The sequence below is a fragment of the Culex pipiens genome, chromosome 2 (genome assembly GCF_016801865.2).
Source record: "Culex pipiens pallens isolate TS chromosome 2, TS_CPP_V2, whole genome shotgun sequence".
Lineage (NCBI taxonomy): Eukaryota > Metazoa > Arthropoda > Insecta > Diptera > Culicidae > Culex > Culex pipiens.
This window is the reverse complement of record NC_068938.1, coordinates 179,299,450-179,314,781: the sequence shown is the minus strand read 5'-3', so window position 1 is coordinate 179,314,781 and position 15,332 is coordinate 179,299,450. Positions and strand designations below refer to the sequence as shown.

General features: G+C 31.8%; 1 protein-coding gene across 3 annotated transcripts; it reads left to right on the top strand.

Moving 5' to 3' along the window:
• Positions 1–7,651: 7,651 nt before the first annotated feature.
• LOC120414957 (uncharacterized) lies at positions 7,652–9,165 on the top strand. Of its 3 annotated transcripts, none has more exons than XR_005605155.2 (3): positions 7,652–7,920; positions 7,979–8,282; positions 8,349–9,163. XR_005605155.2 is itself a non-coding variant. In XM_039576289.2 (3 exons), exons 1-3 carry the CDS (start codon positions 7,741–7,743, stop codon positions 8,382–8,384), a joined length of 501 nt encoding a protein of 166 aa, XP_039432223.1. In that variant the 5' UTR covers positions 7,652–7,740; the 3' UTR covers positions 8,385–9,165. The 3 variants fall into 3 exon arrangements, 2 of the variants coding, with proteins under 2 accessions (XP_039432223.1, XP_039432224.1); XM_039576289.2 differs by having other exon boundaries at positions 7,998–8,282; positions 8,349–9,165; XM_039576290.2 differs by having other exon boundaries at positions 7,652–8,282.
• The last annotated feature ends 6,167 nt before the right edge of the window (positions 9,166–15,332 follow it).

Genomic DNA, 15,332 nt, shown 5'->3' with positions numbered 1-15,332 from the left:
GGTTTACGATCCGTTTCCACAGGCCACCAGCTAGGTCATCATGAAAACCAAGCCAACGTGGAGGTAAGAAAATAGGACACTTGCAAGGAACCAGAGCTATACTGTCCTGATCAAGAAAGATCTAACAGGACTACGGACGTAGTCAGTGACGCTCCTTCCAGGATGTTCCTCGCCTGAGCGTCAACTGAAGAGATATCATCAGAATCATTCGCACTTGGCCTGCTATGTCTGCGTAAAAATAGTGTAAACAAAATCAGCTGCTTGAAATTCAGCCAATCACAATCGATCAAAACCAAAACAATTAGGTTTTACGCCGACTCGATTTTTAGGTTAGGAATTTGACAGTTCGGCTGCACTGTTTACATTTTTTGCACGTGTGTCTAAGTAAAAATGTGTGTGCGTGTGCGCTCGTGACGTCACGCTGTAAAACCTAATACTTTAAATACAAATACTAACACAAGATCATTGTGTGCGTGAGAGAAACCGTGGAGATCTCTATGCAGATAGGGCATTTTGAAAATTTAATCGAGAAATGAAAACTGTTGTTTGTTTTGATTTGCGCGCCGCAACGAAGTGCTGCCAGTTGGACGGTTAAACCACAAACAAAGTAAATAAAAAAAAATCAATTTGAATCAAGAAACATCTTAAGATGATGATGATGATTGCATTGTGATGTCAGCTGAACAGTCTCAAAACTTAAAAATTATTGAATTTGTAACAATTATGTTATTATTGAGGTTTTGCAGCGCGACTGTGTTTCAAATGTAGGTGGCGCCAAAATGAGGTTACTTGCCAAAAATCGTATTCCTTTCAGCTAGATTGAAGAACAAAATCGCTTATTTCTCATGATTCCCTGCATCAATCTTAATGAAACTGGTTGCAAAAGACGAGAAAATTTTTTTGCTTTAAAATAATGAACATCAACTTTTGGGCGCGCAAAAATTTGTGACCTTTTTCTTTAAAAAACATGTTTTTGAACACGAAAAAATGAGTTTCCCTGTATATATCAAGGAAATAACCAGTTATATAGTTGATAACAGATGTGTTAACGTATATTCAACAATTTTTATTGATTTTTGACAGACTTTCTTGCCAAATAGTCCAGATTACTATCTTTTTCTAAATTTACAGTTTTCTCATAAAAAAATCAAACAAATATTGGAAAGTTATACACCAAATTGTTGGAAATATTTCAAGCAAAACAATGTAAAAGGACCTAAGTCGAAAATCAAAACAAACGAGATTTTTCATGCAAATGATGCACTAAGTCTTCAACTATCGCTGTATATCGAGAAAAGTTCAAAAAGTTGATTTTTTTAGTAATAAATGCCAATTTTACTAAAGGCCAAAGTAATTTAGATTGGGTTTGTTTTCAACATCCACATAGCCCCTTTACAATAAAGGACCAATGTGAAAACTGGAAATGTTTTGTTTTGAAATCGTGTTAGCTCAAGGGACAAACAAGATGTTGTTTATAAACAAAATTGAAATCAATTTGGCCCTTTGCTTCAAATTATGTTTTTTTATCGATTTCTGCTTCAAATAAAAGAAAATCCCGGTCATTTTTACAAATCTCGTTAATTTACACGGTACGAATCAGCTCCGACGTGGTGCGACTTGCAGCGATGAAGTGGCGGAGAGCGTCCGGCGGCGGTGAGAAGTCTGCTGCAGGAACGAGCTCATAGAGATCTCCACGGTTTCTCTCACGCACACCATGACTCTGTGTTAGTATTCGTATTCAAAGTATTGTTTTGGTTTTGATCGATTGTGATTGGTTGAATTCCAAGCAGCTGATTTTGTTTATACTATTTTTACACATACATAGGCAAATCGAGTAGATCGATCGCCTGTAAAAACCAGCTGTTTACCACGTGCTCGTGGTATAACAAAGGACACAGCTGATTTTGACAGACGAATCATTCTACTCGATTTGCCTATGTCTGTGTGTAACTAAACTCCAAACTAACACACTCTCGCGCGTGGATATCTCTATTGGTACCTGTGTCGGGAGTGTCCGCTCCAGGAAAGGCAGTGGCTTGGAGTAATGGCCGTTCGCGGAAGAGACACTTCATACAACATAAGACGTGATAATAGTAATATTCGTCACAATTAAAATCAACTTAACCCAACAATGTTTGCAAATAGATTTTTTTTTTTTGAATTAAATATACTTTATTGAATCTTTCTTATAATAATTACATTTGGTTTACATAATAAGTGGTCAGCTGTGGCTCTTCAGCTTTAATTTGCTTTTCGTGATTTAAACACTGTTCATTTTCATAACTTTAAAAGTATATGATTTATCATTTTTGTAACACTAGGTACAATGAGGAAAAAAAATGTTAAGAAAACATAACCTAACCTAAAACTAACTTAAACTTACAATAAACTAAACCAATCCTTGAATCAAGGGGTATTCAGAAATAGCACATTTTTCCCTGAATTTCAAACATTTTTCTTGAATCTTCTGATCCAACATTTTTACTTCTGCTAATTCATGAACCTCACTTGATCTTGTCCAGCCAGGAACATTCAAAACCATTTTGAGTACCTTGTTTTGGACACGCTGGAGCTTCAATTTATGAGTTCTAGCGCAACACTCCCAAACAGGTACTGCATACTCAATAACGGGGTAAATTATTTGTTTGTAAACTGCTAGCTTATTTGTCAAAGAAAGCTTTGATTTTCTGTTAATTAAAGGGTACAAGCACCTGATGAGAATGCTGCACTTGTTCAATATTTTGTCTACATGCTGCCGAAACAAAAGTTTCGAGTCAAGTATGAGACCTAAGTAGACAACTTCCTTTGACCAGGGTATCGAAACATCATTCATTTTTATCAAAACATCATCCTTTGGGACAAATCTGGCCGATTTGGAAAGAGGAAAAATGATGGTTTGAGTTTTGGCTGCATTTATGCGAATTTTCCAGTCGCCAAAGTATTCGGAAAGAACGTCAAGACCCTTCTGAAGACGGCCAACTAAATATCTGGTTATTTTACCCTTATAAATAACGGCAGTGTCATCAGCAAAAAGTGACAACACACCATTACCAGGAAGAGTAGGCAAATCAGATGTAAAAATATTGTACAGAAGTGGGCCAAGAATACTTCCTTGGGGAACCCCAGCATCAATGTTGAATAATCCAGAAGCAATCCCATTCAGAAAAACCCTGAACGATCTCTCCGAAAGATAGTGCTGGATAATTTTGATAAGATACATTGGAAAACCGTACAAATACAGTTTATGTATCAAACCATCATGCCAAACATTGTCAAAAGCCTTCTCAACATCCAACAAAGCCATAGCAGTTGATTTAGACTCAAGCTTGTTCTGCTTGATGATTTTAGTTACTCTCGTAAGCTGATGAGCAGTATTATGTCCCTTACGGAAGCCAAACTGCTCATTCAAAATTATATTATTATCGTTGGTAAAATCCAAAAGCCTTGAATAGATGACCTTCTCAAAGAGTTTGGACAAACTACTCAAAAGACTAATGGGACGATAACTTGTTGGCGATGTTGGATCTTTTTGAGGCTTCAAAATTGGTATGACTTTGCCCAGTTTCCAATTGGTGGGGAAGTAACCAAGTTGCAAACATTTATTGAAAATATTGGCTAGATGTTGAAAGAACTGATCACTCTGTTTTTTCAACACTAGATTAAAAATGTTATCAAAGCCAGGAGCTTTCATATTTTTCATTTGTTTTACTGCAACTTTGACTTCCTCACCAGAAACATGGGAATCTGCAGGAAATTCAAAGGTAGAGTTATTAATTGTTGAAATACTATTGGCAACTGATGTTTCTTTACGGCTGGTCATGGAAGCGCCAAGATTATGAGAACTAACAAAATGAAGCCCAAGTGCATTTGCCTTTTCCTCGGATGTAATCAAGGGAGAATCCTCAACAATAAGAGGAGGAATAGGCTTTGGTTTGTTTTTAAGAACTTTAGAAAGTTTCCAAAATGGTTTTGAATAATTCCCAAGCTGGCTTACATGTTTTGAAAATTCTTGATTTCTGATATTGTCAAGTCGGTCTTGTATGATTTTGTTCAAATTGTTAACTGAAATCTTTTTGTCATAGTCCCCAGTCCGTTGATATTGTCTCCTATAAACATTCCTAAGTCTAATCAAGTGTTTAGTATCTACGTCAATATCAGTTACCTTAAAATTAACAGGAACCTCCCGAACGTTGGCAGCCTCTGCTTGGTTGATAGCCTGCTGGATCACCTCCAGCGAACGATCAATATCAGCAGAAGTTTCCGGGTGTTGATCATAGTCGATGTTGCTGTCTACCACTTGCTGAAACTGCTGCCAGTCAACGTTGTGGTAATCTTTCCGGGTTGGTTGCCGCTGCGGAGTAACGGAAGCTCCAACCTCCACAACCACCGGATAGTGATCAGAACTCAACTCTTCAAACACCTCAGGATGAGCCACGTTCTCAGCCATATTGGTAATGAAGAAGTCGATGATTGAGTGATTCCCAGACCGAGCCACCCTCGTTGGACGATCCGGACTCACAACGTTGTAGTATCCGTTTTGCAGATCGTTGTGCAGAATCACTCCGTTCCGATTCCTCCTGCTGTTGCCCCAAACTTCATGCTTCGCGTTGAGGTCACCAGCGATGATGTACTTTGCGCTCCGCCGTGTCAGCTTCTGGATATCGCTCTTCAGTTTTGCTGCTGAACCATCTCTGGCATTCACCTGACGTGGGCAGTATGCAGCAATGAAGAGTACTGGGCCAACCGAAGTGGGAATTTCCACCCCAACGGCCTCGATGATGTCCAGCTTGAAGTGTGGCAGCCGGCGTGGCTTGAGATCACGATGAACAGCGACAAGCACACCTCCTCCTCCAGAGGTGGTCCTGTCGAGCTGCGTCGCGATCTTGTAGTTTTGCAGATAAACTTTTTCACCGGGCTTCAGATGAGTTTCCGTGATGGCAGCTACGTCGATCTCCTTCTCGCGAAGAAAATCCAACAGCTCTAAGTTCTTCCTCCTAATGGAGCAAGCGTTCCAATTCAGCATCTTGAGGGACCTACGATCCATACTGGATGACGAACGAGGTCAGCACTTCAATCTGCTGGGTCTTGGTTTTGCATCCACGCAGTGCAGCGGACATCTGTTTGAAAATATTGAGGAGTTCGGTTGAGGTGTAAAGATCATTACCATTTTCCTCAACTGCTGGTTCTTGGGTTGGTCTTGGCTCCTGGCTGAAGCCCGGTGGGGACGGTCTCAGCTCCTGACTGGAACCCGGCCGCGGTTGATTCATCTCAGCTCTCTTCCTGGGATCCAACGGCAACGGTGCCAAGTTCGGGACCTGGCGTCGCGGTTGAAGAGGTGGAAAGTTTTGCTCCACCAGGGCTGGAGGAGTTCTACGACGCTGAGGCTGATTCTTCGTCGATGCTTGCTGCCGAATTTTCACGAACTCAGCTCTCTTGGGGCACTTTCGGTCGGTTGACGAGTGCTCACCGTTGCAGTTGAGGCACTTAACCAGCGAATCTTGGATGCACTGGGATGTGATGTGCGCATCGGTACCACATTTGGCGCAACGACGCTTTAGGTGGCAGTTTTTACCTCCGTGCCCGAAACCCAGGCAGTTAAAGCATTGTGTGACGTCACGGTGCACTGGTCGGTATCGCTCCCACGACACGATAATGTTGAAAACCGCTCGGATTGCCTTCAGCTCAGGAAGCGTCGTCGATCCCTTAGCCAAATGCAGCAGGTAGAGCTGGTCACGGTACTTGATGTCTTTATTGCGTCGGCTCATTTTGTGCACGGCCAACACATCCAGTTTCAAAACTTTTAGCTCGGCAGCTAATTCCTCCACTGGCATGTCGTACAGACCTCTGACGACGATTTTGTACGGCTTATCCATGGCGACATCATGGGTAAAGTACTCCGCCTCGTTTTCGGTCAAGTAATCCTTGACCAGTTGATAGTGCTGCCTGGATTGCACCAGCACCTTAAATCCGTCCTGACACAGACGAATGTTGCCTTGGACTTTCCCAGACTTGATGAGTTCAACCAGCCCCGCTCGAAAGTCGATCGTTGCTGCTGATTGCCGTACATAAAAAGGAGGCAGCTTCTCCTTTCGCTGTTTCACTTCATTCTCCTTTGCTTCCGCTACCTGGTCCTCGTCAGGCAGTCCAGCGAACTTGTTGTTCTTCAAAAGCTGCTCCTCGTGCGACGAAGAGTTCTCCTCCTCCTCGTCCATCGGTACAGTACCGTCGCTCTTTTTCGTCTTTTTGCTGTTCGATGTCACTTCCAAAAGCACCTTCCTCTTGGAAATCCCCGGTTTTTGGCCATCAGTTGAGGCCTCAACCTTCCTTTTGGAAATTCCCACTTTTTTGCCTGCTTGAGCCGCAGGTAGGGCGATATTGCCGGCGTTTTGCGCCGGGACGCGACGAGTCATGTTGAATCAGACAACCTTCTCCAACGAATTCTCGGATAACAATCAAATAGATTTTATTTATTCGGTAACAAGCATTACTTCATTTTTCCTTCGATCGACAGTCTTCGGATCCAATCTTCGATTGGATAATGATTGAAACTCCATCGTGGAACATTGGCCATCGAATTTTCGATCTTTCCTGAAGCCATTTCTCACATTAGTTTGCATTCCCGTGTCTTACTGTCGCCATCTCGTTCCGATGAAACTCTCCGTTGCTAGTGCTCCGCATCACCGTTTTTTCTCGGGAGTTGCTCATGACCGTCCACCGACCCAGTAGCTTTTTACGAACGGCCTAGCGATATTGTGGCGCGGTTCCAGCGACAATTTCAGCAGCTTGATTCACACAAGTTCGTCCACGATATACTCTGTTGAAAATCCAGAGAATGCTAGAAGCACCAGCCGAAGCGATCATCTGGATTATGAACACTAAGTGAATTTGTCTGTAAAATAGAAACTTATCTAAGTATTACCATTTTAAAAACCTTAAAAAGTTACTGACCTTGACAAATGCAGAAGGAACATAACACGGCAGCCACGGCAACTTCCCAACCTTATCACAGAATAAACAACTTCTTGCACTGTAAAATTCTATTTTTCACATCACAATATCGCGATTTGCCCTCGATTACACAAAATTCTATCGAACTGGCCGCGAAAATAAATAAAAAAAACCCTTTCAAAATTAAAACAAAAGTTTGCTTGAAAAGGCCCCAACACGAAAGCAGACTCTGTTTTGGTTTGGCCTGCCAGGCCAAAACAAAAGAACAACATAAACAAACCGTCATCGTGTTTGGCCTAGGGTCCAACTGGAAAACGAAACTGTCACTGTTTACAAAGGTGCTATCACGCAAAGGGCCCAGCTCGATCCCGCACTGGTAAAACTTTCACACGAGGCCTAATTATTTTTTTTTTTTGATTTACTTGGGGAAAACAACTGTTCCCGCGAATTTGAATTTAGCGAAGCTTAAGCACACTAGTTTTACGCTATTTGAGTGAATAATCATAGTAAATTGCTCATTTTTCTTAAAATAGGAATTGAATTACTAGTTGCAAATTTCATTCTCGTTTTTCTCAATGTTTTGAAAAATGACAATGGCCGTTTTACAATGTTTTGCTTGATTTTACAAAACTGCCATGCTAGTAAATGTGTCTGGCAACAATTTTTGAAGCTCGCGCTCACCCCTGCGGCTGAACTTCCCACTCTAACTTTTGTGGGGGGAGCGGGCGATTAGCGGGCATCGCCAGTGCCAGTTAAGATTCTTAAGCCAAGACACACACCTTAAAAATTTTGATGTTTGTTTTGCACACGCACACCAACATCATTCGTGCTCGCCAGCACGCACACTGCCCCAATTTTCATAACGCGCAAGCTGTCAAACACAGTTGTTTGCTGTTGTCAAACGTGTTTGAACAGTTGGTTGTTTGGTGTTTTTTTTTTTTTCATTTATTCAAACGATTTGCAAAATTTAAGGTAAGTGATCATATTAATTATTCATTCAAGCCATAAAAGCTTCATTTCCCGGTAACAGATTTTGTTGATTTCCCCAGCCTGTGGAACAACCATCGGGGACGACTTTGCAGCTTCCTCCTCCGCCACCTCTTCCAAGCGGCACACCGCTTCCATCCCCGACGACGAAAACGGCCACCGTGGCCAGACAAAGATGGAATCTGGTCCGAGGTGCTGCACTTCAACGTCGGAACAAGACCATAGGCGGCAACGCAGCATCTTCCGCAGCCGTCTTCAAGACGGGCACGCGCACCACCGCCTCCAGGACACGTTCATCGAGGAGGATCCGGAGTGGGTGGTCGCCGGAAGGGGATGACAAGCAGAGGGTAGGTCAGCGGGACGGGGTCAACAAAAATAACGTAAGACTTTATAAAGATTGCCTCCATTTTCAGGACTGCACCGCCAACAGTTGCGCCCAATCCGGATAGCGCTTCAGCAAGTGTTTCCGCCGAGGTGCGATTGAAAACCAACAGTAGACTGGGGCGAACTTTCACCAGGCGTTCCTGTGGAACAGCAACAGTCCTTCCCCCAGCAGCAGAACCAGCGTCCATTACGGAGTTCAAGCGCCTGGTCTTCATGGTGACCCAAATTTGTGCCAGCAACTTATGCTTAGGAAGACGTCGTGGCCGACACAAACCAACAGCAGCCGGCAAGTCAACAGCCGCGCATTTCCACCTAGCAAGAGTTCCACACCAGAGCATCATGCAAAACCGGCTGCTCTGCATAAAGCTGCAAGACCAGCGCATGATGCTGTTCGAGCAGGTCGTAGAACCGGCCGCAGCTAACGTGGTCAGTTTGTCCAGTCCGTTTGCCCCAACATCCAGCGCAGTCTGTCGGTGCTGAGCCAAACGGTCGCCGGAGCGAAACAATTCTCAACGCCGCCACCGCATTATTATTTAAGTTCAACTCCTTTTTACTTAATTTAACTAAATTCAACCACATTTTACTGACTGTGTCTTTATTTAACTCGATTAAACTGCATTGAACTAAATTAATCTCAATTTTGCTTAGTTTAACTGAACTTTACTAAATTTAGCTGGTCTTTACTGATCTTAACCAAATTTCAATTAATTTAATGTAATTTACCAAAATTAAACTGATTTAATTTAACTAATTTTACTAAATATAACCATATTTAACTTTATTTGACTTAATTTAACTAAAATTATCCAAATTTAACTAAATTTAACTTAGTTTTACTGAATTTAACTTAATTGAGTCAAATTTAAGTAATTAAAGTAAATTTAAGTTTATTCAAGTAAAAACTATTTTTTCTAATCTAACTGAATTTCGTTAAATTAAAGTGACTCTAACTAAATTTAATTGAATTAAATTAAATTTTACTGAATTTAACTTAATTAAGTTGAATTCTAGTAATTCTAACTATTCCTACCAATCTAACTAAATTTAGTCAAATTTAAGTGGTTCTAACTAAATTTAACTAAATGTAGTTGAATTTAAACTGAAAAAAATTAACTGAATAGAATCAAATTTAACTGATACCAACTAAGTTTTTTTGCGATGTATGTCTTTATTTAACTAAATTTAACTACATTTTACTAAACTAAGCTAAATTTTACAAAATATATCTAAATTTAACAAATTTTAACTAATATTAACTTAATTTATCTAAATTTAACTATATAAAACTATACTGAACAAAACCTAATTAACTTTATTAAACTTCATTAACCTAATTTAGCCAAATTTAACTTAATTTATCAAAATTAACCTTAGTTTAACTGAATTCAAAAATTTAACTAAATATAACTGATTTTAACTAAGTTTAACTAAATTTTACTAGTTTTAACTTAATTTAACTAAATTTTACAAGGTTTACCTAATTTAACAAAATTTTGCTGAATTTAACTCTTTGTATCTAAATTTAACTTAATTTTCTTTTATTTAACTAAATTTTATTGAATACATTTAACTAAATTTAGCCAAATTTTACTAAATTTATCAATATTTAGTTTAGTTCAACTGAACTTAACTTATTTTAACTGATCTTAACTAAAATCAATTAAATTTAATTTACCAAAAATTAACTAAACTGAACTTAATAGAACTAAATTTAATTATGTTTGAATATATTTGACTAAATTTTACAAAATTTAACTTTATTTAACTAAATTCAACTACATTATACTAAATTTAGACAAATTTATCAATTTTATCTAAATTTTTCTCAGTTGAACTGAATTTAAATAAGATAAGTTTAATATAACTGAACTTAACTAAAATTAACTAAATTCAACCTTGATTAACAAAACTTAGCTTAAGTTAACTGAGTTCAACTTATTTTAACTGAATTAAACTAAATTTTCCTAAATTTAACTAAATTTACTTATTGTAATTAAATTCAACCAAGTTCTACTTTATTTAACTAAATTTATTTAAATACAACGTAATTTTACTAAATTTTACTACATTTAACAAAATTAAATTACATTTAACAGAATTTAACTTAAATTTAATTGATCTTAGCTAAAATTAAATTAATTTCATTTACCAAAATTCAGCTGATCTAAACTTGGTTCAACTATATTCATCTAAATGTGACTAAACTAAACTATTTTTACTAGATTTCATTAATTTAAAATAAATTTAACTAAATTGAAATTATTTTGAATCAATTTAGCTTAATTTAACTTATATAAGTTAATAAAATTGAACTAAATTTGACAAAATATAAATAAATAAAACTAAATTTAATCAAATTTAACGAAATTTGATCAAATTTAACAAAAGTTGATCAATTTTAATGAAATCAAATTTACCTAAATTAAACGGAATTTTAATCAATTCAATTAAGTTAAATTTAGAAAATTTAAGCTAAACGGTTAAATTTAACTTCAATTTTAATTAAAAAATTCTATTAAATTAAACTTAATTAAACTGAATTGAACTAAACTGAACTAAATTTAACTGATATCAACTAAGTTTTTTACCAACATTTGTCTTAAATTAACTACATTTTATTAAGTGTAGCCAAATTTAACAAAATTTATCTTAATTTAACAATTTTTTACTAATATTAACTTCATTTAACTAAATTTAACTATACCAAACTATACTTAGCAAACCCTTTTTAACTTAATTTAGTCAAATTTACATTAATTTATCTAAATTCAACTTAGTTTAAATGAATTTAATTAAATTTAAATAAATTTCAAGTCAACTAATTCTAACTGAATTTAACAGAATTAAACTAAAAACAACTGAGATAAACTAAATTTTAATAAATTAAGCTAAATGTATTTGATATTAACTAAGTTTTACTAAATTTTACTAGATTAAACTTAATTTAGGCAAATTTTACTAAATTTATCTAAGTTAAACTGAATTTAACTTATTTTAACTGATCTTAACTAAAATCAATTTAATTGAATTAACCAATGTTTAACTAAACTGAACTATTGAACTTAAATTAACTATGTTTAACTATATTTAAATAAATTTTACAAAATTTAACTTAAGCTAACTAAATTTAGACAAATTTTACAATTTTTCAAAAAAATTCTTATTTTAACTGAATTTGACTCAAATTATTTTACTAAAACTGAACTTATCTAAAATTAACTAAACTCAACGAAAATTTACAAAATTAAGCTAAAATTCTCTGAATTTAACTAAATTTTACGTAATTTAATTAAATTTAACTTAAATAAATTCAATTCAAATGAATTTAACTAAATTTTCCTAAATATAACTAAATTTTCTTCTTGTAATTAAATTAAACTATATATAACTTTATTTGACTATTTTTTTTAATACAACGTTATTTTACTAAATTTAAGTACATTTAACAAAATTTAGACATATTCAACAAAATTTAGCTTAGTTTAACTGAATTTAACTAATTTAATTGATCTTAACTAAAATTGAATTAATGAAATTCACCAAAATTCAACTGAACTAAACTTAACTATATTTAACTAAATTTGGCTAAATGAAACTATTTTTTTTTAGATTTGATTAATTTCAAGTAAATTTAACTAAATTGAAATCAATTTGAATCAATTTAGCTTTATTTAACTTAATTAAATATAACTAAATTTGACAATTTAAATTTAAATTTAAAAAAAATAACAAATTTAATCTGATTTACTCAAATTTAATGAATTTTAACGAAATTTAATCATATTTAATGAATTTTACCTCTGTTTAATGGCATTTACCTAAATTTATCTGAATTTTATTCATTTTTTGTCAAATTAACTTAAATTGTCTAAATTAAAAATAATTAAACTAAATTTAACTAAATTTAGCTATATTTGAGTAAATTTAAAAGAGACTTGACCAAATTTCACTAAATTTAGTAACTGAATATTAGTACATTTAAATCAATTTTACATATTTTAACTTAATTTGGCTTATTTTAACTTCACTTTACCTAAACCCACTTAATTTAACTTAATACAACTAAATTGAACTAAACTCAGATCAATGTAAATTAATTAGAATGAATTGAACTTTATTTTGTTAACTAAATTAAATTAAATTTCACACAATTTTAATAAATAAAACTAAATTTAATCAAATTTAACGAAATTTGATCAAATGAAACTAAATGAAACAAAAAAAAAACAGTAAATTTACCGTACTTGACTAATTTTGAACAAAACTCAACTAAATTTTAATAAATTTAATTATTTTTTTTACTAAATTTTACTACATTTAACTTATTTCAACTTAATTTTACTTAAATTAACTGAACTCATCTGAATTTAACTTTTTTTAAACTTAACTTAATTTAGTTCAATTAAATTTAATTTACCTTAACGAAATTCGTCTTAATTTTATTATTATTATTATTTGTTTATTTATTCATGTCTTTTATTTATTTATTCATGTTATTCAGTCTTAATTTAACTTTATTTAACAAAATTTAGCCAAATATAACATAATTTATCTAAATTTGACAATTTTTTTTACAAATATTGACTTCATTTAACTAAATTCAACTATATTAAACTATACTTAGCAAACCCTATTTAACTTTATTCAACTTAATTTAGTCAAATTTACATTAATTTATCTAAATTTAACTAAGTTTAACTGAATTTAAATAAATTTAAAGTCAACTGATTCTAATTAAATTTAACAAAATTAAACTAAATACAACCGATAAAATTTGGCTAAACTAAATTTAAATAAATCAAGCGAAATGTAACAGACATTTACTAATTTCAACTAAATTTTAGTAGATTTAACTTAGTTTAGCTAAATTTTACTAAATTTATCTAAATTCATCTTAGTTAAACTGAATTTAACTTATTTTAACTGATCTTCTTAACTAAAATCTATTTAATTGAATTAACCAAAAATTAACTAAACTGAACTATTGAACTAAATCTAAAATAACTCTGTTTAACTATGTTTAACTTTATTTAACTAAATTTTACAAAATTTAACTTTATCTAACTAAATTTAGACAAATTTGACAAATTTATCAAAAAAATCCTTAGTTTAACTGAATTTAACGAAAATTAGTACACTATAACTGAACTTATCTTAAATCAACAAAATTTAACCAAAACTTACAAAACTTAGCTTTCATTAAATTTAACTAAATTTTACAGATTAATGTGAATTAATTAGAATCAATTTAACTTGATTTTGTTAACTAATTTATATTAAATTTCGCAAAATTTGAATAAATCAAACTAAATTTAATCAAATTTATATAAATCAAATTAAAAAAAATGATCAAATTTAACTAAAGTAAACAAAAATAAAGTGAATGAAACTAAAAATATTAAATATTACTATATTTGACTAATTTTAAACACTTGAATAAATTTTAATAAATTTAATAAATTTTTCTATTAAATATTACTACATTAAACTTATTTTAACTTAATTTTACTTTAATTAACTGAACTCATCTGAATTTAACTTTATTTAACTTAGTTTAACATAACTTTATTTAACTTAATTTAGTTTTTTTTAACTTAATTTAACTGAAGTTAACCTAATAAAACTGGTTTTAACTAAATTTAACTTTAAAATAATTCAGCTTAATTTTAACTTAATATTAACTAAGTTTGACTACATTTTAATAAATTTAACTTAATTTAACTTAAATTTCATTGGTTTAACTTAATTTAACAAAATTTAGATGAATTTAACTTATTGTAACAGAATTTAACTTGTTTTTATTTTATTTCACTAAATTTTACTGAATTCAACTTAATTGAACAAAATTTAAAAACATTTAACTTAATTTTGCCAAATTTTACTAAATATAGCTAAATTTATCAAAGTTTAAATTAATTTAACTTATTTTAACTGATCTTGACTAAAATTAATTTAATTTACCAAAATTTAACTAAACTGAACTATTGAACTCAATTTAATTTAATTTTGTTGAATTTAACTAAATTTAACTAAATTTTACTAAACATTACAAAATTTTACTAAATTTTACTTAATTTTACTAAATTTTACTAAATTTTACTAAATTTTACTAAATTTTACTAAATTTTACTAAATTTTACTAAATTTTACTAAATTTTACTAAATTTTACTAAATATTACTAAATTTTACTAAATTTTACTAAATTTTACTAAGTTTTACTACATTTTGCTAAATTTTACTAAACTTTACTAAATTTTACTAAATTTTACTAAATTTTACTAAATTTTACTAAATTTTACTAAATTTTACTACATTTTACTAAACATTACTAAATTTTACTAAATTTTACTTAATTTTACTAAATTTTACTAAATTTTACTAAATTTTACTAAATTTTACTAAATTTTACTAAATTTTACTAAATTTTACTAAATTTTACTAAATTTTACTAAATTTTACTAAATTTTACTACATTTTACTAAATTTTACTAAATTTTACTAAATTTTACTAAATTTTACTAAATTTTACTAAATTTTACTAAATATTACTAAATTTTACTAAATATTACTAAATTTTACTAAATTTTACTAAATTTTACTAAATTTTACTAAATTTTACTAAATTTTACTAAATTTTACTAAATTTTACTAAATTTTACTAAATTTTACTAAATTTTACTAAATTTTACTAAATTTTACTAAATTTTACTAAATTTTACTAAATTTTACTAAATTTTACTAAATTTTACTAAATTTTACTAAATTTTACTAAATTTTACTAAATATTACTAAATTTTACTAAATTTTACTAAATTTTACTAAATTTTACTAAGTTTTTCTACATTTTACTAAATTTTACTAAACTTTACTAAATTTTACTAAATTTTACTAAATTTTACTAAATTTTACTAAATTTTACTAAATTTTACTACATTTTACTAAACATTACTAAATTTTACTAAATTTTACTTAATTTTACTAAATTTTACTAAATTTTACTAAATTTTACTAA